This window comes from Pempheris klunzingeri, chromosome 23 (assembly GCF_042242105.1).
Source record: "Pempheris klunzingeri isolate RE-2024b chromosome 23, fPemKlu1.hap1, whole genome shotgun sequence".
NCBI lineage: Eukaryota > Metazoa > Chordata > Actinopteri > Acropomatiformes > Pempheridae > Pempheris > Pempheris klunzingeri.
In genome coordinates this window covers 13896842-13922529 of record NC_092034.1, presented here as the reverse complement: position 1 = coordinate 13922529, position 25688 = coordinate 13896842, and the positions used below count along the sequence as shown (strand labels likewise).

Below are 25688 nucleotides of genomic sequence, written 5' to 3'. Positions count from 1 at the left end.
CATCTACGTGCTTAAAACAGATCTTCCACTCGTAATTCTCCTGTTTCATTCCACACATGCAGTCAGGATCTATAAGGTTCATTTTACTTTGTAACTTAATTAATGTCCTGTTAATGGTAAGTTTGTATCCAAAATAACTCATCACATTGCTTGTACGTTTTGTATGTAGCATTAAGCATGTGCATTGTGGTTGCTCTATATTCTCCCCACAAATCAGCGGTGGCTGTTATATCCATAATCAATACAGACAGCCCATATACAGGTGCTGGTCATATAGTTAGAATATCATGAAAAAGTTGATTTATTTCAGTAATTCCATTCAAAAAGTGAAATTTGTACATTATATTCATTCATTACACACACACAGATATATTTCAAGTGTTTATTTCTTTTAATTTTGATGATTATAACTGACAACTAATGAAAAATCCAAATTTAGTATCTCAGAAAATTTGAATATTACTTAAGACTGATACAAAAAAAAGATTTCTAGAAATGTTGGCCAACTGAAAGGTATGAACATGAAAAGTATGAGCATGTACAGCACTCAATACTTAGTTGGGGCTCCTTTGGCCTGAATTACTGCAGCAATGCGGCGTGGCATGGAGTCGATCAGTCTTTGGCACTGCTCGGGTGTTATGAGAGCCCAGGTTGCTCTGATAGTGGCCTTCAGCTCTTCTGCATTGTTGGGTTTGCATTTTCCTCTTCACAATACCCCATAGATTTTCTATGGGGTTAAGGTCGGGCGAGTTTGCTGGCCAATTAAGAACATCTCCATAAAGTTGGTCAGCAGCAGGAAGCATGATGTGCTGTAAAACTTCCTGGTAGACGGCTGCGTTGACCTTGGACCGAAGAAAACACAGTGGACCAACACCAGCAGATGACATGGCACCCCAAACCATCACTGACTGTGGAAACTTTACACTCGACTTCAAGCAACGTGGATTCTGTGCCTCTCCTCTCTTCCTCCAGACTCTGGGACCTTGATTTCCAAAGGACATGCAAAATTTACTTTCATCAGAGAACATAACTTTGGACCACTCAGCAGCAGTCCAGTCCTTTTTGTCTTTAGCCCAGGCGAGATGCTTGTGACACTGTCTCTTGTTCAAGAGTGGCTTGACACGAGGAATGCGACAGCTGAAACACGTCTTGCATATGTCTGTGCGTGGTGGTTCTTGAAGCACTGACTCCAGCTGCAGTCCACTCTTTGTGAATCTCCCCCACATTTTTGAATGGGTTTTGTTTCACAATCCTCTCCAGGGTGCGGTTATCCCTATTGCTTGTACACTTTTTTCTACCACATCTTTTCCTTCCCTTCGCCTCTCTATTAATGTGCTTGGACACAGAGCTCTGTGAACAGCCAGCCTCTTTAGCAATGACCTTTTGTGTCTTGCCCTCCTTGTGCAAGGTGTCAATGGTCGTCTTTTGGACAACTGTCAGGTCAGCAGTCTTCCCCATGATTGTGTAGCCTACAGAACTAGACTGAGAGACCATTTAAAGGCCTTTGCAGGTGTTTTGAGTTAATTAGCTGATTAGAGTGTGGCATCAGGTGTCTTCAATATTGAACCTTTCCACAATATTCTAATTTTCTGAGATACTGAATTTGGGTTTTTCATTAGTTGTCAGTTATAATCATCAAAATTAAAAGAAATAAACACTTGAAATATATCACTCTGTGTGTAATGAATGAATATAATATACAAATTTCACTTTTTGAATGGAATTACTGAAATAAATCAACTTTTTCATGATATTCTAATTATATGACCAGCACCTGTATATTGTGGTAGTGTATATATTAGTAGTGGCTTGTGTTGGTGGTAAAAATAACATGTTATATAGAGATCATCTGCTTTCCAAACACACATATAATGGCCACTGTTCGGATGAAACAACAGTACAACACTACTGTCTGTCTGGCAGAAACAGGTTTCTGTGGGTTGACATAAGATATCTGAGCCAACACTAATGTGAGCACATTGCTCCCCAAGCACAACAGCTCTTTATGGTTTCTGGTAACATTTAGCTGCACTCTACATGATTTAAAAAAAAGCCCAAACACTGAGTGTATATGTGCAAATGTTATGTTGTTTGACCTTCTGGTCACCTTAATGCTACTTTGGATATTTGTGATTTCTTTTTAGTTTGCAGATGTGAATACAAACGGAATGAATACATCAGATTGATTGCTAAAATAATTATCGTCTGATCTTTTTGAAATAGTCTGGGCACTAGAGTTAGACTGTGCATGAAGACACTGCAGGGACGTGCTGTTTGAAACCACAAAGACAGAGAGAGCAGAGGGGCCTAGAAGTACATGACTAAAATGGATTCAGAGCTAATCTTTGATGGCCGACCACACAGAGGCTAAAAAAAGGTGCTCATGTCTCCTGGGTTTGTGCTTTACAATCAGCACATTTACCGTAAACAACCTGTGAATAAAAACAGCCATTATCCATCCACTCAAGGTGGATTAGTTTGTGCTGCAACATCACATGTTGGTGGATGTTGTCACTCCTTGAAGGTGTCATGTCTGTATCAAACATGCTCCAAGTCTGCAATGCCGTAACGATTGTGTCCCTTTGATTCTGAGATGCTGCTGCTGTGAGTTTGACCTTTCACGTGTACGGACTGTCAATGACGAAGGTTTTGCTTTGTGAACTAAAAAGCTGTTCATGCCCTTAGCAATGTGATGCTAACTTTCCTTTCATATTGATTTTTCTCTCTGTAGTGTCTGAGTCCAAAGTCACCGCAGACATCAGTAATGTGTGCTTGTGTTCTTGACTACAAGTGTAGTGAGAGTGGAAATATGGCACCTCCATCACATCAAACTGGAGCTTAAGAAATGCATTTAATTGGTGCTTTGCAATGTCAAACTTTACATCCATTAGACGCTGGTTTGAACCGTCACAAAGTACAAATGAAACATGTCTAGTTCTACTGCTTCACATCAGAATACACACATTCACTCGGGGTGGGGTCTCTCTGCCTTGTTGATCTGTTGGCCTTGTTCGTCCTCACTGCAGCATAATGGAGGTTGTCTTCATCTTGGTCGCCCTGGAAATAAAATATTAAAGAGTTAATTCTTACATTAGTATGTCTCCTGGCTCATATAGACAAGTCCTGACATCTGAGCAGTCCTGTTACAGTAACTTCCTTTGTGGAGTGAAAGATGCAAATTTGTCTGAGGTGCCAACTCTCTCCTGCTGTGGTTTTGCATTTCAAGCAGTGGACAAAATAATGGAAACGCCTCCCAAAATAGTCCAATTCAGTACAAGAACAGCACCAAGTACAGTTTGTCCGAAGACCATCGGCCACCGCTTCATACAGCAATCTGCAGGTGTCCTCACAAGGGTATGTAGTAGTTTTTGTCATGTATTAAACTGCATATTGTACAGGTGTTACTATTTGCTGTTTTGTGTTCGTCCTCCTGCTCTGTTTTCTCGCTGTTAATCGAGTGACAATCACAGAAGCTCAACACTATAAAAATACTCACCCCTGCATGTGGCACTGAGGGTCTTGCTTGTGACTCTGAATGAGACAAATGAACAACAAAAGCCTTTTTCACTTGTGGTGAGAATCTTTTTTGCTAGATTTTTGGATGAAAAGTAATGAAACAGCTCTGCTGATTGAAGGATTTATCTATCTAAGGACCGGAGGACAAGCCAGTGTTATAACATGAAAGAGTCAATGAAGACCAACAAGTCATACATCAGTGCAATTATGACGACTCGTGGATTTTCTGACAGTTGTCTTAATTTGGTCGACTTAATGATTTATATCAATGCATTTAGTTCTTTGCTTCAGTACTTCAGTTACTTGTTTACCCCAATATACAAATACAGATTTAAAGAATGACAGTTTAGCCTACCTGTGCATTTGCAGCTGTTTGTCTTGTACATTGTGTATGCTTTGTAAGCCAGTAACACACTCAAGATGGAAGTGAAAGCTAAAGCTCCACTCAAGAGATACACAAGAGAGTCCACCTCATCTGCAGATAAACATTAGAAGACATTACAGAGCTCACACATTTTCCTATCACTATTCAACAAATGAGACAATCTTTGCTAGAAAGTTACTTACCTTCAACGTCCAGCTTGGTTCCATTTCCAAACACTATGTAACCACATGAGGCCACAGCACAGTAGTAGGTTCCAGCATGAGAAAGACTCACGCTCTCCATTGGCAGGTTGTACACACAGGTGTGTGTTTGTGCTTCAGGTTTCCTCTCACACTGATCCTCTCTGCCTCCGTGGGTGTAAATGAGTCCTGGATGAGATTCCTCAGAGTGTCTGAACCAGTAAACCCTGTGTTCTCCATCACAGGTCCCAGTGTGTACTGTACAGTTCAGAGTCTCAGAGCCTCCTGGCTGGATGGTCTCAGATGTTGACTGATGGACCAAAGCAGGGATGTTCAAACCTGAACCCTCTACAATGACTGTAATGCTCTCTGAAAATTCAAAATCATATCCATAGCCTTCTGCACAGTAATAAGTGGCTGAGTCTGAAATTCGTGCATCTGAGATCTTCAAATGATTTTTACCAATGGTAGTCTCCAGTCCAAAACGTGGATCATTCCTGTATTCACCTATTAAAGTGCCATTTTTGTCATGCTTATAGAATCGAGACACGAGGTGTAGTTCCTGCCCCAGCGTTTGTTTATACCAGTAAAGCGTCATTGTTAAACTGTTTTCATAGAAACATTCCAAAGTCACGTCTTCACCAACACTAACTGATATGAAGCGTAAAGATGATGATGTTTGTTCAGCAGTCACATGAGCTGAGGAGAAAATAGAGCAAGTGAGTGCACAATTCACTTCATACCATGAGTGGGGAAACACACAAGGTGCAGCAGAATATATAAGAAACATCAGAGGCAATATTTTTCAGTAAAAAACGCACTTAGAAAAGATGCAGCTTACCCATTTTCCCCAAGAGCACACATGTTACATACAAAGCAAACGCTGGAGGTGTCATTTTGTTGAAATTACTGTGGTTACTGGAGAGAATCGCGACATGTTCTCCACTTTTCAGAGACTGATCTGTGTTTGATCGGCCAATCACAAAAGACTCACATGATCACATGGTCAGTGCCCCCCCCCCCCCCCCACAGTGCGTTTTTTTTTTTTTTTATCTTTGAGAGAGTTTGCAAGGAAATAAAAGCAGAATTTGGAATGATTTGTTCTCAAAAGGGTCACTTAATCATGATTTATACAGGAAACTGTGCACAGAATTCATGTGTTATATCTAGTGTGCACATGAGGCCGGTATGTTTAAGAGTTCATGTGGTAGAATTTTCTGCGATGAATATGAGAAAACTACACATTCGCCTGCTGTATGAATAAGTCAAGGGGCCTTGTAGTAACCTTTAGCAGCCTTAAATGCACAAAGCTAGGTGTGTCAGTGTCAGTGTGTCACCCCTGGTTGTGGCTAGAATGTGCTGTGAGGAGGAGGGACAAGACTCAGACCATAAACACCCCCCTTCACATGACTGTTTGATCAGTTGGCACTGCCTCATATGAAATTATTTAATCACTTGTTGCTAACATGTGTCCTCTAAAGATGCATGACAAAAAATGACAAAGCAGTGCTCTGAGGGAGTTAATAATAACTTCTAGAAACATTGTGTGCAATAGTACATTTCTAACTTCTCATTTCTCCCCTTCTCCCTGTCACTCTCTATCTCCTTCTCAACACACACATGCACACAAGCAGCTTTGTGATCACTACAGTATTGAAGCTAGGTATGTGATTTCTGTGGGGTGGGGCGGGGTGGGGGGTTATGATGAGCATCCCAGGCTGAGCAGCAAGGTGCAACACTGGTCATGAGGGTTCCAGGCAATGGAGTTATACTGCACTCTAAATACATGATATGGACCAAAACAATGTAATGACTGACTGCATATACATTACATCACTATTTATTATCTTAATAAAGCCTGTTTTAGCCCTTTGGCACTAATTTATTGATATCATCTACAAAAATAGTCTGGACAGGAGAGATATACTGTGTAACTGCTTTGCATGAAAACACTGCAGAGACTTCCTGTTTGAAACCATAAAGACAAAGAGAGAAAACCATCCTAGAAAATACGACCAACGTATAGTGAGAACTAATGTTTGACTGCTGACTACACAGAGGCTAAAAATCCTTATGCCTCTGTGTTTGTGGTGTCCAATCAGCAATTAATGCACAGCATTAACCAACATGTTGCTATAAAGAAATCCCCCCTAACTAGGGAGCAAATATCAAAATGCTTTTGGAGGGAAATGTTGGGAGAAAGAGAAATCACACCTGAACTAAAAAACCCATATATTTTTTCACAAGCAATCAACTCATCTTCCAGTGTGTCCACTGTGCCAGTGTCTTGGTTTAGATTAAGACCAGGAAATGAAACATAACTCCGACACTCAGTCTCCGTCAGTAGGAGGCATTAATTTCTCTGATCATGGACACACTCTCAAAGATCAATGGTTTTACTTTGTAAAATAAAAAAAGTGGCGTGTTTCTCTGCACCTCCTCCACTGTGTGTACTGATTTTGTTTCATCTACATTTTCAAATGTTAACACCTGAATCATAGACCCCACTGAGACAAGTTGTGTGTGGTTGTGTGTTTGTATGTGTGCACTTCAGTTATAGTGAGAGTAAAAAAACAGCACATTCGACTGTATCAAGAAAGCGTGGCTGCCTAAAGTTTATTACAAGGTAAGACTTTACAGTGAGGTCAAATCTGACAGCAATGATCATCTTCCATAAAAAATACATTAGACATATCCTTATACAGAAACAAATGAAACATTTCCAGCTCTACTGTTTCACACTGGAGTACACACAGTCATCTTGTGTGTCATCCCTCTGTCTTGCTGATCTGTTGACCCTGGGTTCCCTCAAAGCAGTGTAATGGAGGTTGTCTGAATCTTGGCGATCCTGCAGACAAAAATACAATTCTAACATTTAATCACCATATTAATACAGCTCTTATTCTTTTGGAGCTGTGTGTAACAAAATGCAATTTCCCCCTGGGGATTATTAAAGTAATTCTGATTCTGATTCTGATTAATACACGTCACTTGTCTGATATACATACCACTCAACACACAACAGCACACCTGTTCCATTACAGCACCTCTCACAGTGGAAATGCAAGGCGGAACATAGAACCAAAGACTCATAGTTTCTTCAGAGTGCAGGTTACAGGTCAGTAAAACCTAACAGCTACTGCATGCAGTCTGTATTTTTAGATATATTGTAGTGAATCGAAAAGTGTTCCTTTTTCCGTCCCCTATACTTTATCTGTCATGCTGTAATATACAGTGTTTAACAAATACTCACCATTTCATTTGGATTCAAGGCAGCTGAAGATCTTGAGTCTGGTTAAGAAAAAACACAATGAGACCTTTGAATATTCACTAAGCTGGTGCTGAGACCAAATCTTTTAACTTCTGTATTTTTTGACTAATATTCTACTTGATTATGATGGAAAACGAACCATGAACGAATCAATAAAAACCCACACTAAATCCACTTCATACTGTAACATCAGCATCATTTAAGACTGTAAAGCCTCCATCAACTTATGGCGTCTTTAGTTCATATTTGAGTTCACAGGGACAGTTTTCCACAAATTGTTGATGACAAATCTATTGTACGAGTTCATTGCTGATTCACTCATTGGTAAACCATGGAATGATTATCTTTGTGGATATTATCGGCATGGTAGAATATGTCAGTTTCCAACAGTCTTGTCTTGTTTTGGTCAGCTTTATAACTCATTCCAACTTCAAATAGCTGTGTCTCCACTATGAAGTATATCAATATATACTATCAAAGGTGTAAATGACAGTTAGCCTACCTGCACATTGGCAGCTGTTTCTGTTGTTGATTGTACATACTGCATACACCAGAACAACAACCAGGATGGTGGTGAATGACAACGCTCCACTCAAGAAATACACCAAGACAAAAGAGTGGGGTTCATCTGCTGATCCTGACAATGGGAGACATTTCAGAGCTGTAGAATACTGAGGAGGCAGTAATCAGCACCACAGTATATATGAAACATGTGCTACAAAATTACTAACCCTCCAAATCCAGCTTTCTCTCTTTTCCAAACACGACGTGACCACATGAGGCCACAGCACAGTAGTAGGTCCCAGCATGAGAAAGATTCAGGCTCTTCATTGGCAGGTTGTACACACAGGTGTGATCCTCTCTGCCTCCGTGGGTGTAAATGAGTCCTGGATGAGATTCCTCAGAGTGTCTGAACCAGTAAACCCTGTGTTCTCCATCACAGGTCCCAGTGTGTACTGTACAGTTCAGAGTCTCAGAGCCTCCTGGCTGGATGGTCTCAGATGCTGACTGATGGACCAAAGCTGGGATGTTCAAACCTGAACCCTTTACACTGACTGTAATGCTCTGTGAAAATTCTAAATCATATCCATAGCCTCCTGCACAGTAATAAGTGGCTGAGTCTGAAGTGCCTAAATCGGAGATTATCAGGTGATTTTTACCAATCCCTGCGTCTAGTGTGAAACGTGAATTGTTCTTGAATTCATTATGGAAGGTGCCACTTTTATCATGTTTATAGAATGAAGAGATGATCCTCAGTTTCTGTCCTAGAGTTTGCTTATACCAGTAAACCATTTTTTTTTTTCATAGAAACATCTCAAAGTCACGCTGTCACCAACGTTAACTGAATTAAAACCACCAGTTTGACGCAGATGTATAGACGAGCTCAAATCAGTGATCTGCGCTGAGGAGAAAATAGATCCACAAAGAGCAATTCATTCAATCAAATAAAAAAAGTAATCCTAGTAAATAATGAAATTATGTATTCAAACACATTTACAACTTACCTAATCCTCCCAAGAACAGATAAGTCAGACACAAAGCAAACCTCAGAGGTGTCATTGTGCTGGTAATGCCGTGCTGAATGAACTGAACCTCTACTCTACAGAGAGGACACTCTGTCTGATTGGCTAACCACCCAAGTGGTTAGTACCACCTAAGATGCTGATTTGGAAACATTGAAAACATTTTCACTGCTGCCTTCAATGCATCAACATCTACGTGCTTAAAACAGATCTTCCACTCGTAATTCTCCTGTTTCATTCCACACATGCAGTCAGGATCTATAAGGTTCATTTTACTTTGTAACTTAATTAATGTCCTGTTAATGGTAAGTTTGTATCCAAAATAACTCATCACATTGCTTGTACGTTTTGTATGTAGCATTAAGCATGTGCATTGTGGTTGCTCTATATTCTCCCCACAAATCAGCGGTGGCTGTTATATCCATAATCAATACAGACAGCCCATATACAGGTGCTGGTCATATAGTTAGAATATCATGAAAAAGTTGATTTATTTCAGTAATTCCATTCAAAAAGTGAAATTTGTACATTATATTCATTCATTACACACAGACTGATATATTTCAAGTGTTTATTTCTTTTAATTTTGATGATTATAACTGACAACTAATGAAAAATCCAAATTTAGTATCTCAGAAAATTTGAATATTACTTAAGACTGATACAAAAAAAAGATTTCTAGAAATGTTGGCCAACTGAAAGGTATGAACATGAAAAGTATGAGCATGTACAGCACTCAATACTTAGTTGGGGCTCCTTTGGCCTGAATTACTGCAGCAATGCGGCGTGGCATGGAGTCGATCAGTCTTTGGCACTGCTCGGGTGTTATGAGAGCCCAGGTTGCTCTGATAGTGGCCTTCAGCTCTTCTGCATTGTTGGGTTTGCATTTTCCTCTTCACAATACCCCATAGATTTTCTATGGGGTTAAGGTCGGGCGAGTTTGCTGGCCAATTAAGAACAGGGATACCATGGTCCTTAAACCAGATACTGGTAGCTTTGGCACTGTGTGCAGGTGCCAAGTCCTGTTGGAAAATGAAATCTGCATCTCCATAAAGTTGGTCAGCAGCAGGAAGCATGATGTGCTGTAAAACTTCCTGGTAGACGGCTGCGTTGACCTTGGACCTAAGAAAACACAGTGGACCAACACCAGCAGATGACATGGCACCCCAAACCATCACTGACTGTGGAAACTTTACACTCGACTTCAAGCAACGTGGATTCTGTGCCTCTCCTCTCTTCCTCCAGACTCTGGGACCTTGATTTCCAAAGGACATGCAAAATTTACTTTCATCAGAGAGCATAACTTTGGACCACTCAGCAGCAGTCCAGTCCTTTTTGTCTTTAGCCCAGGCGAGATGCTTGTGACACTGTCTCTTGTTCAAGAGTGGCTTGACACAAGGAATGCGACAGCTGAAACACGTCTTGCATATGTCTGTGCGTGGTGGTTCTTGAAGCACTGACTCCAGCTGCAGTCCACTCTTTGTGAATCTCCCCCACATTTTTGAATGGGTTTTGTTTCACAATCCTCTCCAGGTTGCGGTTATCCCTATTGCTTGTACACTTTTTTCTACCACATCTTTTCCTTCCCTTCGCCTCTCTATTAATGTGCTTGGACACAGAGCTCTGTGAACAGCCAGCCTCTTTAGCAATGACCTTTTGTGTCTTGCCCTCCTTGTGCAAGGTGTCAATGGTCGTCTTTTGGACAACTGTCAGGTCAGCAGTCTTCCCCATGATTGTGTAGCCTACAGAACTAGACTGAGAGACCATTTAAAGGCCTTTGCAGGTGTTTTGAGTTAATTAGCTGATTAGAGTGTGGCACCAGGTGTCTTCAATATTGAACCTTTCCACAATATTCTAATTTTCTGAGATACTGAATTTGGGTTTTTCATTAGTTGTCAGTTATAATCATCAAAATTAAAAGAAATAAACACTTGAAATATATCACTCTGTGTGTAATGAATGAATATAATATACAAATTTCACTTTTTGAATGGAATTACTGAAATAAATCAACTTTTTCATGATATTCTAATTATATGACCAGCACCTGTATATTGTGGTAGTGTATATATTAGTAGTGGCTTGTGTTGGTGGTAAAAATAACATGTTATATAGAGATCATCTGCTTTCCAAACACACATATAATGGCCACTGTTCGGATGAAACAACAGTACAACACTACTGTCTGTCTGGCAGAAACAGGTTTCTGTGGGTTGACATAAGATATCTGAGCCAACACTAATGTGAGCACATTGCTCCCCAAGCACAACAGCTCTTTATGGTTTCTGGTAACATTTAGCTGCACTCTACATGATTTAAAAAAAAGCCCAAACACTGAGTGTATATGTGTAAATGTTATGTTGTTTGACCTTCTGGTCACCTTAATGCTACTTTGGATATTTGTGATTTCTTTTTAGTTTGCGGATGTGAATACAAACGGAATGAATACATCAGATTGATTGCTAAAATAATTATCGTCTGATCTTTTTGAAATAGTCTGGGCACTAGAGTTAGACTGTGTGGCTGCTGTGCATGAAGACACTGCAGGGACGTGCTGTTTGAAACCACGAAGACAGAGAGAGCAGAGGGGCCTAGAAGTACATGACTAAAATGGATTTAGAGCTAATCTTTGATGGCCGACCACACAGAGGCTAAAAAAAGGTGCTCATGTCTCCTGGGTTTGTGCTTTACAATCAGCACATTTACCGTAAACAACCTGTGAATAAAAACAGCCATTATCCATCCACTCAAGGTGGATTAGTTTGTGCTGCAACATCACATGTTGGTGGATGTTGTCACTCCTTGAAGGTGTCATGTCTGTATCAAACATGCTCCAAGTCTGCAATGCCGTAACGATTGTGTCCCTTTGATTCTGAGATGCTGCTGCTGGGAGTTTGACCTTTCACGTGTACGGACTGTCAATGACGAAGGTTTTGCTTTGTGAACTAAAAAGCTGTTCATGCCCTTAGCAATGTGATGCTAACTTTCCTTTCATATTGATTTTTCTCTCTGTAGTGTCTGAGTCCAAAGTCACCGCAGACATCAGTAATGTGTGCTTGTGTTCTTGACTACAAGTGTAGTGAGAGTGGAAATATGGCACCTCCATCACATCAAACTGGAGCTTAAGAAATGCATTTAATTGGTGCTTTGCAATGTCAAACTTTACATCCATTAGACGCTGGTTTGAACCGTCACAAAGTACAAATGAAACATGTCTAGTTCTACTGCTTCACACCAGAATACACACATTCACTCAGGGTGGGGTCTCTCTGCCTTGTTGATCTGTTGGCCTTGTTCGTCCTCACTGCAGCATAATGGAGGTTGTCTTCATCTTGGTCGCCCTGGAAATAAAATATCAAAGAGTTAATTCTTACATTAGTATGTCTCCTGGCTCATATAGACAAGTCCTGACATCTGAGCAGTCCTGTTACAGTAACTTCCTTTGTGGAGTGAAAGATGCAAATTTGTCTGAGGTGCCAACTCTCTCCTGCTGTGGTTTTGCATTTCAAGCAGTGGACAAAATAATGGAAACGCCTCCCAAAATAGTCCAATTCAGAACAAGAACAGCACCAAGTACAGTTTGTCCGAAGACCATCTGCCACCGCTTCATACAGCAATCTGCAGGTGTCCTCACAAGGGTATGTAGTAGTTTTTGTCATGTATTAAACTGCATATTGTACAGGTGTTACTATTTGCTGTTTTGTGTTCGTCCTCCTGCTCTGTTTTCTCGCTGTTAATCGAGTGACAATCACAGAAGCTCAACACTATAAAAATACTCACCCCTGCATGTGGCACTGAGGGTCTTGCTTGTGACTCTGAAAGAGACAAATGAACAACAAAAGCCTTTTTCACTTGTGGTGAGAATCTTTTTTGCTAGATTTTTGGACGAAAAGTAATGAAACAGCTCTGCTGATTGAAGGATTTATCTATCTAAGGACCGGAGGACAAGCCAGTGTTATAACATGAAAGAGTCAATGAAGACCAACAAGTCATACATCAGTGCAATTATGACGACTCGTGGATTTTCTGACAGTTGTCTTAATTTGGTCGACTTAATGAATTATATCAATGCATTTAGTTCTTTGCTTCAGTACTTCAGTTACTTGTTTACCCCAATATACAAATACAGATTTAAAGAATGACAGTTTAGCCTACCTGTGCATTTGCAGCTGTTTGTCTTGTACATTGTGTATGCTTTGTAAGCCAGTAAAACACTCAAGATGGAAGTGAAAGCTAAAGCTCCACTCAAGAGATACACAAGAGAGTCCACCTCATCTGCAGATAAACATTAGAAGACATTACAGAGCTCACACATTTTCCTATCACTATTCAACAAATGAGACAATCTTTGCTAGAAAGTTACTTACCTTCAACGTTCAGCTTGGTCCCATTTCCAAACACTACGTAACCACATGAGGCCACAGCACAGTAGTAGGTTCCAGCATGAGAAAGACTCACGCTCTCCATTGGCAGGTTGTACACACAGGTGTGTGATTGTGCTTCAGGTTTCCTCTCACACTGATCCTCTCTGCCTCCGTGGGTGTAAATGAGTCCTGGATGAGATTCCTCAGAGTGTCTGAACCAGTAAACCCTGTGTTCTCCATCACAGGTCCCAGTGTGTACTGTACAGTTCAGAGTCTCAGAGCCTCCTGGCTGGATGGTCTCAGATGTTGACTGATGGACCAAAGCAGGGATGTTCAAACCTGAACCCTTTACACTGAGTACAGTGCCCCCTTTAAATTCAACCATGATTGATAAGCCACTGATGCAGTAGTAAGTAGCTGAGTCTGAAATTCGTGCATCTGAGATCTTCAAATGATTTTTACCATTGGTAGTCTCCAGTCCAAAACGTGGATCATTCCTGTATTCACCTTTTAAAGTGCCATTTTTGTCATGCTTATAGAATCGAGACACGAGGTGTAGTTCCTGCCCCAGCGTTTGTTTATACCAGTAAAGCTTCACTGTTAAACTGTTTTGAAAGAAACATTCCAAAGTCACGTCTTCACCAACACTAACTGATATGAAGCGTAAAGATGATGATGTTTGTTCAGCAGTCACATGAGCTGAGGAGAAAATAGAGCAAGTGAGTGCACAATTCACTTCATACCATGAGTGGGGAAACACACAAGGTGCTGCAGAATATATAAGAAACATCAGAGGCAATATTTTTCAGTAAAAAACGCACTTAGAAAAGATGCAGCTTACCCATTTTCCCCAAGAGCACACATGTTACATACAAAGCAAACGCTGGAGGTGTCATTTTGTTGAAATTACTGTGGTTACTGGAGAGAATCGCGACATGTTCTCCACTTTTCAGAGACTGATCTGTGTTTGATCGGCCAATCACAAAAGACTCACATGATCACATGGTCAGTGCCCCCCGCCCCCCCCCCCACAGTGCGTTTTTTTTTTTTTTTATCTTTGAGAGAGTTTGCAAGGAAATAAAAGCAGAATTTGGAATGACTTGTTCTCAAAAGGGTCACTTAATCATGATTTATACAGGAAACTGTGCACAGAATTCATGTGTTATATCTAGTGTGCACATGAGGCCGGTATGTTTAAGAGTTCATGTGGTCGAATTTTCTGCGATGAATATGAGAAAACTACACATTCGCCTGCTGTATGAATAAGTCAAGGGGCCTTGTAGTAACCTTTAGCAGCCTTAAATGCACAAAGCTAGGTGTGTCAGTGTCAGTGTGTCACCCCTGGTTGTGGCTAGAATGTGCTGTGAGGAGGAGGGACAAGACTCAGACCATAAACACCCCCCTTCACATGACTGTTTGATCAGTTGGCACTGCCTCATATGAAATTATTTAATCACTTGTTGCTAACATGTGTCCTCTAAAGATGCATGACAAAAAATGACAAAGCAGTGCTCTGAGGGAGTTAATAATAACTTCTAGAAACATTGTGTGCAATAGTACATTTCTAACTTCTCATTTCTCCCCTTCTCCCTGTCACTCTCTATCTCCTTCTCAACACACACATGCACACAAGCAGCTTTGTGATCACTACAGTACTGAGGCTAGGTATGTGATTTCTGTGGGGTGGGGCGGGGTGGGGGGGTTATGATGAGCATCCCAGGCTGAGCAGCAAGGTGCAACACTGGTCATGAGGGTTCCAGGCAATGGAGTTATACTGCACTCTAAATACATGATATGGACCAAAACAATGTAATGACTGACTGCATATACATTACATCAGTATTTATTATCTTGATAAAGCCTGTTTTAGCCCTTTGGCACTAATTTATTGATATCATCTACAAAAATAGTCTGGACAGGAGAGATATACTGTGTAACTGCTTTGCATGAAAACACTGCAGAGACTTCCTGTTTGAAACCATAAAGACAAAGAGAGAAAACCATCCTAGAAAATACGACCAACGTATAGTGAGAACTAATGTTTGACTGCTGACTACACAGAGGCTAAAAATCCTTATGCCTCTGTGTTTGTGGTGTCCAATCAGCAATTAATGCACAGCATTAACCAACATGTTGCTATAAAGAAATCCCCCCTAACTAGGGAGCAAATATCAAAATGCTTTTGGAGGGAAATGTTGGGAGAAAGAGAAATCACACCTGAACTAAAAAACCCATATATTTTTTCACAAGCAATCAACTCATCTTCCAGTGTGTCCACTGTGCCAGTGTCTTGGTTTAGATTAAGACCAGGAAATGAAACATAACTCCGACACTCAGTCTCCGTCAGTAGGAGGCATTAATTTCTCTGATCATGGACACACTCTCAAAGATCAATGGTTTTACTTTGTAAAATAAAAAAAGTGGCGTGTTTCTCTGCACCTCCTCCACTGTGTGTACTGATTTTGTTTCATCTACATTTTCAAATGTTAACACCTGAATCATAGACCCCACTGAGACAAGTTGTGTGTGGTTGTGTGTTTGTATGTGTGCACTTCAGTTATAGTGAGAGTAAAAAAACAGCACATTCGACTGTATCAAGAAAGCGTGGCTGCCTAAAGTTTATTACAAGGTAAGACTTTACAGTGAGGTCAAATCTGACAGCAATGATCATCTTCCATAAAAAATACATTAGACATATCCTTATACAGAAACAAATGAAACATTTTCAGCTCTACTGTTTCACACTGGAGTACACACAGTCATCTTGTGTGTCATCCCTCTGTCTTGCTGATCTGTTGACCCTGGGTTCCCTCAAAGCAGTGTAATGGAGGTTGTCTGAATCTTGGCGATCCTGCAGACAAAAATACAATTCTAACATTTAATCACCATATTAATACAGCTCTTATTCTTTTGGAGCTGTGTGTAACAAAATGCAATTTCCCCCTGGGGATTATTAAAGTAATTCTGATTCTGATTCTGATTAATACACGTCACTTGTCTGATATACATACCACTCAACACACAACAGCACACCTGTTCCATTACAGCACCTCTCACAGTGGAAATGCAAGGCGGAACATAGAACCAAAGACTCATAGTTTCTTCAGAGTGCAGGTTACAGGTCAGTAAAACCTAACAGCTACTGCATGCAGTCTGTATTTTTAGATATATTGTAGTGAATCGAAAAGTGTTCCTTTTTCCGTCCCCTATACTTTATCTGTCATGCTGTAATATACAGTGTTTAACAAATACTCACCATTTCATTTGGATTCAAGGCAGCTGAAGATCTTGAGTCTGGTTAAGAAAAAACACAATGAAACCTTTGAATATTCACTAAGCTGGTGCTGACACCAAATCTTTTAACTTCTGTATTTTTTGACTAATATTCTACTTGATTATGATGGAAAACGAACCATGAACGAATCAATAAAAACCCACACTAAATCCACTTCATACTGTAACATCAGCATCATTTAAGACTGTAAAGCCTCCATCAACTTATGGCGTCTTTAGTTCATATTTGAGTTCACAGGGACAGTTTTCCACAAATTGTTGATGACAAATCTATTGTACGAGTTCATTGCTGATTCACTCATTGGTAAACCATGGAATGATTATCTTTGTGGATATTATCGGCATGGTAGAATATGTCAGTTTCCAACAGTCTTGTCTTGTTTTGGTCAGCTTTATAACTCATTCCAACTTCAAATAGCTGTGTCTCCACTATGAAGTATATCAATATATACTATCAAAGGTGTAAATGACAGTTAGCCTACCTGCACATTGGCAGCTGTTTCTGTTGTTGATTGTACATACTGCATACACCAGAACAACAACCAGGATGGTGGTGAATGACAACGCTCCACTCAAGAAATACACCAAGACAAAAGAGTGGGGTTCATCTGCTGATCCTGACAATGGGAGACATTTCAGAGCTGTAGAATACTGAGGAGGCAGTAATCAGCACCACAGTATGTATGAAACATGTGCTACAAAATTACTAACCCTCCAAATCCAGCTTTCTCTCTTTTCCAAACACGACGTGACCACATGAGGCCACAGCACAGTAGTAGGTCCCAGCATGAGAAAGATTCAGACTCTCCATTGGCAGGTTGTACACACAGGTGTGATCCTCTCTGCCTCCGTGGGTGTAAATGAGTCCTGGATGAGATTCCTCAGAGCGTCTGAACCAGTAAACCCTGTGTTCTCCATCACAGGTCCCAGTGTGTACTGTACAGTTCAGAGTCACTGAGCCTCCTGGCTGGATGGTCTCAGATGCTGACTGATGGACCAAAGCTGGGATGTTCAAACCTGAACCCTTTACACTGACTGTAATGCTCTGTGAAAATTCAAAATCATATCCATAGCCTCCTGCACAGTAATAACTGGCTGAGTCTGAAGTGCCTAAATCGGAGATTATCAGGTGATTTTTACCAATCCCTGCGTCTAGTGTGAAACGTGAATTGTTCTTGAAGTCATTATGGAAGGTGCCACTTTTATCATGTGTATAGAATGAAGAGATGATCCTCAGTTTCTGTCCTAGAGTTTGCTTATACCAGTAAACCATTTTTTTTTTTCATAGAAACATCTCAAAGTCACGCTGTCTGTTAAGCATGGGGCTCAGAGACAGGGAGGACCCAAATGCACGAAGCAAGACACTCAGAGACAGATTAACACACTTTTAATTGAGCAAGATACTTACAAAGACAAGATACGTACTACTAACAAGGCATGGAAGAACTATGGCTTGGTTTAGAATACTATGGACCATTGACGCTCGAACAAGACAAGACAATCTGGCACAAGACAAAGGGAGACGCAGACTACTTATACACAAGGTAATGGGGAACAGGTGGAGACAATCAGGGCGGGGCAGACAATCACACTGGCGGGAAAACACACAAGGGCAGGAAGTCAAACAGCCTGAAACGAGAGGAGAGTTTAGGGTTTCAAAATAAAACAGGAAGTGAGAGACAAGACTAGGCACAAGTGAAGACAGACAACTTAACACACACGACGAGACATGACAGTACCCCCCCCACTAGGGCCGGCTCCTGACGGCCCAGGAGTGTCAGGGTGGCGTCTATAAAAGTCATCAATGATGTCTTGGTCCATGATGAAACTGGCCGGGACCCAGGACCGTTCCTCTGGCCCGTAACCCTCCCAGTCCACCAAGAACTGGCGCCCCCGACCCCTCCTCCGAACAGCCAGTAGCTGCTTGACCGCATACACTGGACCCCCTTGGACCAGACGAGGTGGTGGAGGAGGTGTAGGAGGAGGCACCATAGTGCTGTCCTTGACGGGTTTCAGTCTGCTTACGTGGAATGTTGGATGGATTCTGAGAGACCTGGGTAATTTCAAACGGACAGAAACAGGATTAATGACTTTGGAGATGGGGAATGGCCCCACAAACCTGGGGGCCAACTTCCGGGAATGTACATGGAGGGGAAGGTCTCTCGTGGAGAGCCAGACCCTCTGTCCTGGCTGATAAACTGGGGCTGGTCTGCGTCGGCGATCTGCTGTGGTTTTCATCCGGTCCCGGCTCCTTAGCAGGACCTGGCGAGCCGCGGCCCAGATCCGCTGACAGCGGCGCACCATAGCCTGTGCTGATGGTATGGTGACTTCCCTCTCTGAGGCAGAGAACAATGGTGGCTGGTATCCATGAACTACCTGAAAAGGAGAGAGTCCAGTAGCTGTGGTAGGTAGAGTATTATGGGCATACTCCACCCAGGTTAGATGGTCGCTCCAGGCAGACTGGTTCTGAGAAATGAGACACCGCAGACATGTCTCGAGTTCTTGGTTAATACGTTCCGTTTGGCCATTTGACTCAGGGTGATATCCTGAGGACAGGCTGACTGTGGCCCCTATGAGGTGGCAAAATTCTTTCCAGAACCTTGCCACGAACTGAGGCCCCCGGTCAGACACAATATCTACAGGAAATCCATGGATTCTGAAAATGTGCTGTAACATTACCTTGGCCGTCCTTTTGGCAGAGGGCAGTTTGGGTAGTGCCACAAAATGAACCATCTTGGAAAAGCGGTCTACCACTGTCAATATTGTAGTGTTACCGCGTGAGGGTGGAAGTCCGGTCACAAAGTCGATGGACAGATGTGACCAGGGACGTGTTGGAACTGGCAGCGGATGCAGCAATCCCATCTGTGCCTGCCTAGAAGTCTTGTTCATAGCACAGATATGACATGCAGATATATAATCTGAAACATCCTTTGCCAAAGTAGGCCACCAGAATCGCTGTCGGATTACAAAAATTGTCCGTTTCGTACCTGGATGGCATGTGAGCAGCGCCGTATGAGCCCAGTGTATAACTTGCGGGCGCAACCGCTCAGGAACGAATAGCCTATTGTCAGGACATCCGCTCGGAACTGGGTCATCACCAATTGCCTGCTGCACATCGTTTTCTATTTGCCAGGACACCGCTCCTACCACACGGTTTAGTGGCAGGATGGGTTCGGGGTCCATGGCATCAGGGTCAGGATCGTACAAACGAGACAAGGAATCTGGCTTAGTGTTTTGGGAACCTGGTCTATAAGACAGCGTGAAATTGAAACGGCTAAAAAACAGAGCCCGCCTGGCTTGACGAGAGTTCAGTCGTCTTGCTTTCCTGACGTACTCCAAGTTCTTGTGGTCAGTCCAGACTAAGAATGGCTGTGCTGCTCCCTCCAGCCAGTGTCTCCACTCTTCCAGGGCTGTTTTCACAGCCAGCAGCTCTCGGTTGCCTACGTCGTAGTTCCTCTCCGCTGGGGATAGCTTCCGGGAGAGGTAGGCACAAGGATGAACTCGTCCATCTGCCGCAGACCTCTGCGACAGAACGGCGCCCACCCCCTCGTTGGAGGCATCCACCTCTACCACGAACTGCCGTTGTGGATCAGGAACAGAGAGGACCGGAGCAGTGGTGAAGGCCTGCTTCAGGTGGTTAAAGGCCTCCTCGGCCTGCGGGTTCCACCTGAACGGCTGTTTGGAAGAGGTGAGAGTATGCAGTGGAGCAGCTATGGCACTGAAATTTCGGATAAACCGCCGATAAAAATTGGCAAAACCAAGAAACTGTTGCACCTTCTTTCTGTTACCTGGTGTTGGCCAATTGGTGACGGCACTAACCTTTTCAGGGTCCATGCAGATCTGGTTAGCTGTAACAATATAGCCCAAGAAGGAGACTGTGGAAACATGGAACTCGCACTTTTCCGCCTTTACGAAGAGCTGATGGTTCAACAGGCGAGACAAGACTAACCTGACATGAGCCTGGTGCGAGTCCAAGTCAGGAGAAAAGATGAGAATGTCATCCAGATACACAAACACAAAGACATTCAAAAACTCCCTCAACACCTCATTGATAAAACCCTGAAACACCGCTGGAGCGTTCGTGAGTCCAAAAGGCATTACCAGGTACTCATAATGACCTGTTGGAGTGTTAAACCCTGTTTTCCATTCGTCACCCTCTCGGATCCTGACTAAATGATAAGCGTTGCGGAGATCTAGCTTGGTGAACACAGTAGCCTGTTGCAACAGCTCAAAGGCAGAGGACAATAATGGGAGTGGGTAGCGGTTCTTCACGGTTATTGCATTAAGGGGACTATAGTCTATACACGGTCTGAGGGAACCGTCCTTTTTCCCCACAAAAAAGAAACCTGCTCCAGCGGGTGAGGAGGATGGTCTGATGATCCCTGCCTGGAGGGACGAAGCGATATACTCATCCATGGCCTTTCTTTCGGGCCCTGAAATGGAATATAGTCGTCCCTTGGGGATGGGTGCGCCGGGAAGCAGTTCAATAGCACAGTCGTGGGGTCTGTGGGGAGGCAGAGATGTGGCCCGTTTCTTGCTGAATACCTCCCTGAGATCCCTATAGCACTCAGGGACCTTTGCAAGGTCAGGGTATTCAGCGGGGTCCACTGAGTCAGGCTGGGAGTTTCTGACCATAGAAATAAAATCAGATTTGCACCCCCTGCAGGCCTCCCCCCAGGCTTTAATTTGTCCTGACTTCCAGTCTATATGGGGGTTGTGTCTCTGGAGCCATGGGTATCCCAGAACCAATGGGTGCTGTGCAGAGTCAAATAAATGAAAGTGCATGAGTTCGGTGTGATCTGGTTCAATGGTTACCTGAATCGGCTCAGTCCGGTGAGTCACCTGGCATAGCACTCTCCCATCCAGAGCGCTCGCTCTGATGGGCTGGTCAAGGGGAATAGTCTTAACCCGGAGTTCTTTGGCCAGCGACCAGTCCATGAGACTCTCGTCAGCCCCTGAGTCAATTAGTGTCTCTAGGTCTCCGGAGCCCTTACCTACTCCGAGACTTACCTTAGTCAAGGTGCGAGGAGGGTAGTCATTGTTAGAGAAATGGCTCACCAGTGCCCTCCTCACACCTGGTGAGCCCTGTCTTTTAACGGGCATGCCGTTAAAAGGTGGCCCTGCTGCCCGCAATAAAAGCAGGCGCCCTCCAATCGTCGCCGCCGCCGCTCCTCCGGGCTGAGCTTGGTCCGGCCCAGTTGCATCGGCTCCTCACCGCCTGCTGGTGGTGCCTTCCTACCCGAAGGCTGGGGTGCCATCAGTACCATCCTCGGGAACTCTGACGGCTTAGAGGAGGGCCCCGGGTAGCCAACAGGTTGGCTGGAAGCCCGGCGTCGCTCTCCCGCCCGGTCCCTTAAACGGCTGTCCACTCGGTTCGCCATGTCTATTAAGTCCTCCAGCCCCGTGGGAAGCTCAAACGGAGCCAGCTGGTCCTTTATAGGTTCCGCGAGTCCATTAAAAAAAGCGTCTACCATCGCTGGTGTGTTCCAGCCGCAGTCGGCAGCCAGCGTACGGAAACCGATGGCATAGTCTATCACCGAACCCATCCCCTGCTTGTGCCGAAGAAGGGCTCGTGAAGCCTCTCTTGCCCGAGAGGTGTGGTCGAAAATTCGACTCAGTGTGTCCTGAAACAGTCTTAGGTCTTGGCAGCAAGGAGCCTGCCTAGACCACTCAGCCGTGGCCCATGCTGCAGCCCTCCCCGTCAGGTGTGACACCATAAATGCCACCTTGGCCTGGTCTGTGGTGTACAAGACAGAGTTCAGTTTGAAGTGTAAGTCACACTGCACAATAAATGTTCTGCAGTCACCTGAGTCCCCTGAAAACTTTTCCGGTGAGGCGAGGCGTGGAGCAGACAGGGGAGGTGACTGGGTCGGCGGTGCATCGGTCGGCGGAGCTGTGGGTGATGGCGCAGCTGGGGAAGGAGGTGCAGGCTCCAGCCGTCTTAGAACCCGGTGGAGTTGCTCCGCCAGGTGTTGCACCTGCGCCGTCACAGACTCCTGGAAGTTCCCCTGGCGGTCAACCAGATCCTTCACCCCGCAGTGGATGGCCTTAAATTGCTCCTCATGCTGGGAAAGCATGGAGCCCTGGGCTGACAGAGCTGTCTTAAAAGAGCTCACTTCGGCTGGGTCCATGTCTGGCCAGATTGTACTGTTAAGCACGGGGCTCAGAGACAGGGAGGACCCAAATGCACGAAGCAAGACACTCAGAGACAGATTAACACACTTTTAATTGAGCAAGATACTTACAAAGACAAGATACGTACTACTAACAAGGCATGGAAGAACTATGGCTTGGTTTAGAATACTATGGACCATTGACGCTCGAACAAGACAAGACAATCTGGCACAAGACAAAGGGAGACGCAGACTACTTATACACAAGGTAATGGGGAACAGGTGGAGACAATCAGGGCGGGGCAGACAATCACACTGGCGGGAAAACACACAAGGGCAGGAAGTCAAACAGCCTGAAACGAGAGGAGAGTTTAGGGTTTCAAAATAAAACAGGAAGTGAGAGACAAGACTAGGCACAAGTGAAGACAGACAACTTAACACACACGACGAGACATGACACTGTCACCAACGTTAACTGAATTAAAACCACCAGTTTGACGCACATGTATAGACGAGCTCAAATCAGTGATCTGCGCTGAGGAGAAAATAGATCCACAAAGAGCAATTCATTCAATCAAATAAAAAAAGTAATCCTAGTAAATAATGAAATTATGTATTCAAACACATTTACAACTTACCTAATCCTCCCAAGAACAGATAAGTCAGACACAAAGCAAACCTCAGAGGTGTCATTGTGCTCGTAATGCCGTGCTGAATGAACTGAACCTCTACTCTACAGAGAGGACACTCTGTCTGATTGGCTAACCACCCAAGTGGTTAGTACCACCTAAGATGCTGATTTGGAAACATTGAAAACATTTTCACTGCTGCCTTCAATGCATCGACATCTACGTGCTTAAAACAGATCTTCCACTCGTAATTCTCCTGTTTCATTCCACACATGCAGTCAGGATCTATAAGGTTCATTTTACTTTGTAACTTAATTAATGTCCTGTTAATGGTAAGTTTGTATCCAAAATAACTCATCACATTGCTTGTACGTTTTGTATGTAGCATTAAGCATGTGCATTGTGGTTGCTCTATATTCTCCCCACAAATCAGCGGTGGCTGTTATATCCATAATCAATACAGACAGCCCATATACAGGTGCTGGTCATATAGTTAGAATATCATGAAAAAGTTGATTTATTTCAGTAATTCCATTCAAAAAGTGAAATTTGTACATTATATTCATTCATTACACACAGACTGATATATTTCAAGTGTTTATTTCTTTTAATTTTGATGATTATAACTGACAACTAATGAAAAATCCAAATTTAGTATCTCAGAAAATTTGAATATTACTTAAAACTGATACAAAAAAAAGATTTCTAGAAATGTTGGCCAACTGAAAGGTATGAACATGAAAAGTATGAGCATGTACAGCACTCAATACTTAGTTGGGGCTCCTTTGGCCTGAATTACTGCAGCAATGCGGCGTGGCATGGAGTCGATCAGTCTTTGGCACTGCTCAGGTGTTGTGAGAGCCCAGGTTGCTCTGATAGTGGCCTTCAGCTCTTCTGCATTGTTGGGTTTGCATTTTCCTCTTCACAATACCCCATAGATTTTCTATTGGGTTAAGGTCGGGCGAGTTTGCTGGCCAATTAAGAACAGGGATACCATGGTCCTTAAACCAGATACTGGTAGCTTTGGCACTGTGTGCAGGTGCCAAGTCCTGTTGGAAAATGAAATCTGCATCTCCATAAAGTTGGTCAGCAGCAGGAAGCATGATGTGCTGTAAAACTTCCTGGTAGACGGCTGCGTTGACCTTGGACCTAAGAAAACACAGTGGACCAACACCAGCAGATGACATGGCACCCCAAACCATCACTGACTGTGGAAACTTTACACTCGACTTCAAGCAACGTGGATTCTGTGCCTCTCCTCTCTTCCTCCAGACTCTGGGACCTTGATTTCCAAAGGACATGCAAAATTTACTTTCATCAGAGAGCATAACTTTGGACCACTCAGCAGCAGTCCAGTCCTTTTTGTCTTTAGCCCAGGCGAGATGCTTGTGACGCTGTCTCTTGTTCAAGAGTGGCTTGACACAAGGAATGCGACAGCTGAAACACGTCTTGCATACGTCTGTGCGTGGTGGTTCTTGAAGCACTGACTCCAGCTGCAGTCCACTCTTTGTGAATCTCCCCCACATTTTTGAATGGGTTTTGTTTCACAATCCTCTCCAGGGTGCGGTTATCCCTATTGCTTGTACACTTTTTTCCACCACATCTTTTCCTTCCCTTCGCCTCTCTATTAATGTGCTTGGACACAGAGCTCTGTGAACAGCCAGCCTCTTTAGCAATGACCTTTTGTGTCTTGCCCTCCTTGTGCAAGGTGTCAATGGTCGTCTTTTGGACAACTGTCAGGTCAGCAGTCTTCCCCATGATTGTGTAGCCTACAGAACTAGACTGAGAGACCATTTAAAGGCCTTTGCAGGTGTTTTGAGTTAATTAGCTGATTAGAGTGTGGCATCAGGTGTCTTCAATATTGAACCTTTCCACAATATTCTAATTTTCTGAGATACTGAATTTGGGTTTTTCATTAGTTGTCAGTTATAATCATCAAAATTAAAAGAAATAAACACTTGAAATATATCACTCTGTGTGTAATGAATGAATATAATATACAAATTTCACTTTTTGAATGGAATTACTGAAATAAATCAACTTTTTCATGATATTCTAATTATATGACCAGCACCTGTATATTGTGGTAGTGTATATATTAGTAGTGGCTTGTGTTGGTGGTAAAAATAACATGTTATATAGAGATCATCTGCTTTCCAAACACACATATAATGGCCACTGTTCGGATGAAACAACAGTACAACACTACTGTCTGTCTGGCAGAAACAGGTTTCTGTGGGTTGACATAAGATATCTGAGCCAACACTAATGTGAGCACATTGCTCCCCAAGCACAACAGCTCTTTATGGTTTCTGGTAACATTTAGCTGCACTCTACATGATTTAAAAAAAAGCCCAAACACTGAGTGTATATGTGCAAATGTTATGTTGTTTGACCTTCTGGTCACCTTAATG

The 25688-nt window shown here is 43.0% G+C and overlaps 2 protein-coding genes and 2 pseudogenes across 2 annotated transcripts; all 4 read right to left on the bottom strand.

Annotated features, from left to right (window-relative positions):
* Window positions 1–2893: 2893 nt before the first annotated feature.
* LOC139222771 (uncharacterized) lies at window positions 2894–4985 on the bottom strand. The gene is made up of 5 exons (XM_070854630.1): window positions 4922–4985; window positions 4084–4779; window positions 3872–3991; window positions 3497–3531; window positions 2894–3057 (listed from the first exon to the last, which is right to left on the bottom strand). The coding sequence occupies exons 1-5, from the start codon at window positions 4974–4976 to the stop codon at window positions 2938–2940; spliced, it is 1026 nt and encodes a 341-aa protein (XP_070710731.1). The 5' UTR covers window positions 4977–4985; the 3' UTR covers window positions 2894–2937.
* A 1823-nt stretch (window positions 4986–6808) lies between these two features.
* Window positions 6809–8911, bottom strand: LOC139222795 (uncharacterized; annotated as a pseudogene).
* A 3096-nt stretch (window positions 8912–12007) lies between these two features.
* Window positions 12008–14140, bottom strand: LOC139222772 (signal-regulatory protein beta-2-like). Its single transcript, XM_070854632.1, has 5 exons — window positions 14080–14140; window positions 13242–13937; window positions 13030–13149; window positions 12655–12689; window positions 12008–12215 (listed from the first exon to the last, which is right to left on the bottom strand). The coding sequence occupies exons 1-5, from the start codon at window positions 14132–14134 to the stop codon at window positions 12096–12098; spliced, it is 1026 nt and encodes a 341-aa protein (XP_070710733.1). The 5' UTR covers window positions 14135–14140; the 3' UTR covers window positions 12008–12095.
* A 1829-nt stretch (window positions 14141–15969) lies between these two features.
* Window positions 15970–23338, bottom strand: LOC139222819 (uncharacterized; annotated as a pseudogene).
* Between the last annotated feature and the right edge of the window lie 2350 nt (window positions 23339–25688).

Bases quoted from the DNA above. Each gene is read 5' to 3' on its own strand.
- LOC139222771 (XM_070854630.1), bottom strand. From the start codon at position 4,976: ATGACACCTCCAGCGTTTGCTTTGTATGTAACATGTGTGCTCTTGGGG. The intron at 3,992-4,083 runs GTAAGTAACTTT...GTTTATCTGCAG, and splicing joins AACCAAGCTGGACGTTGAAG to ATGAGGTGGACTCTCTTGTG. The intron at 3,058-3,496 runs GTGAGTATTTTT...TTTTATTTCCAG, and splicing joins CCTCAGTGCCACATGCAGGG to GGCGACCAAGATGAAGACAA.
- LOC139222772 (XM_070854632.1), bottom strand. From the start codon at position 14,134: ATGACACCTCCAGCGTTTGCTTTGTATGTAACATGTGTGCTCTTGGGG. The intron at 13,150-13,241 runs GTAAGTAACTTT...GTTTATCTGCAG, and splicing joins GACCAAGCTGAACGTTGAAG to ATGAGGTGGACTCTCTTGTG. The intron at 12,216-12,654 runs GTGAGTATTTTT...TTTTATTTCCAG, and splicing joins CCTCAGTGCCACATGCAGGG to GGCGACCAAGATGAAGACAA.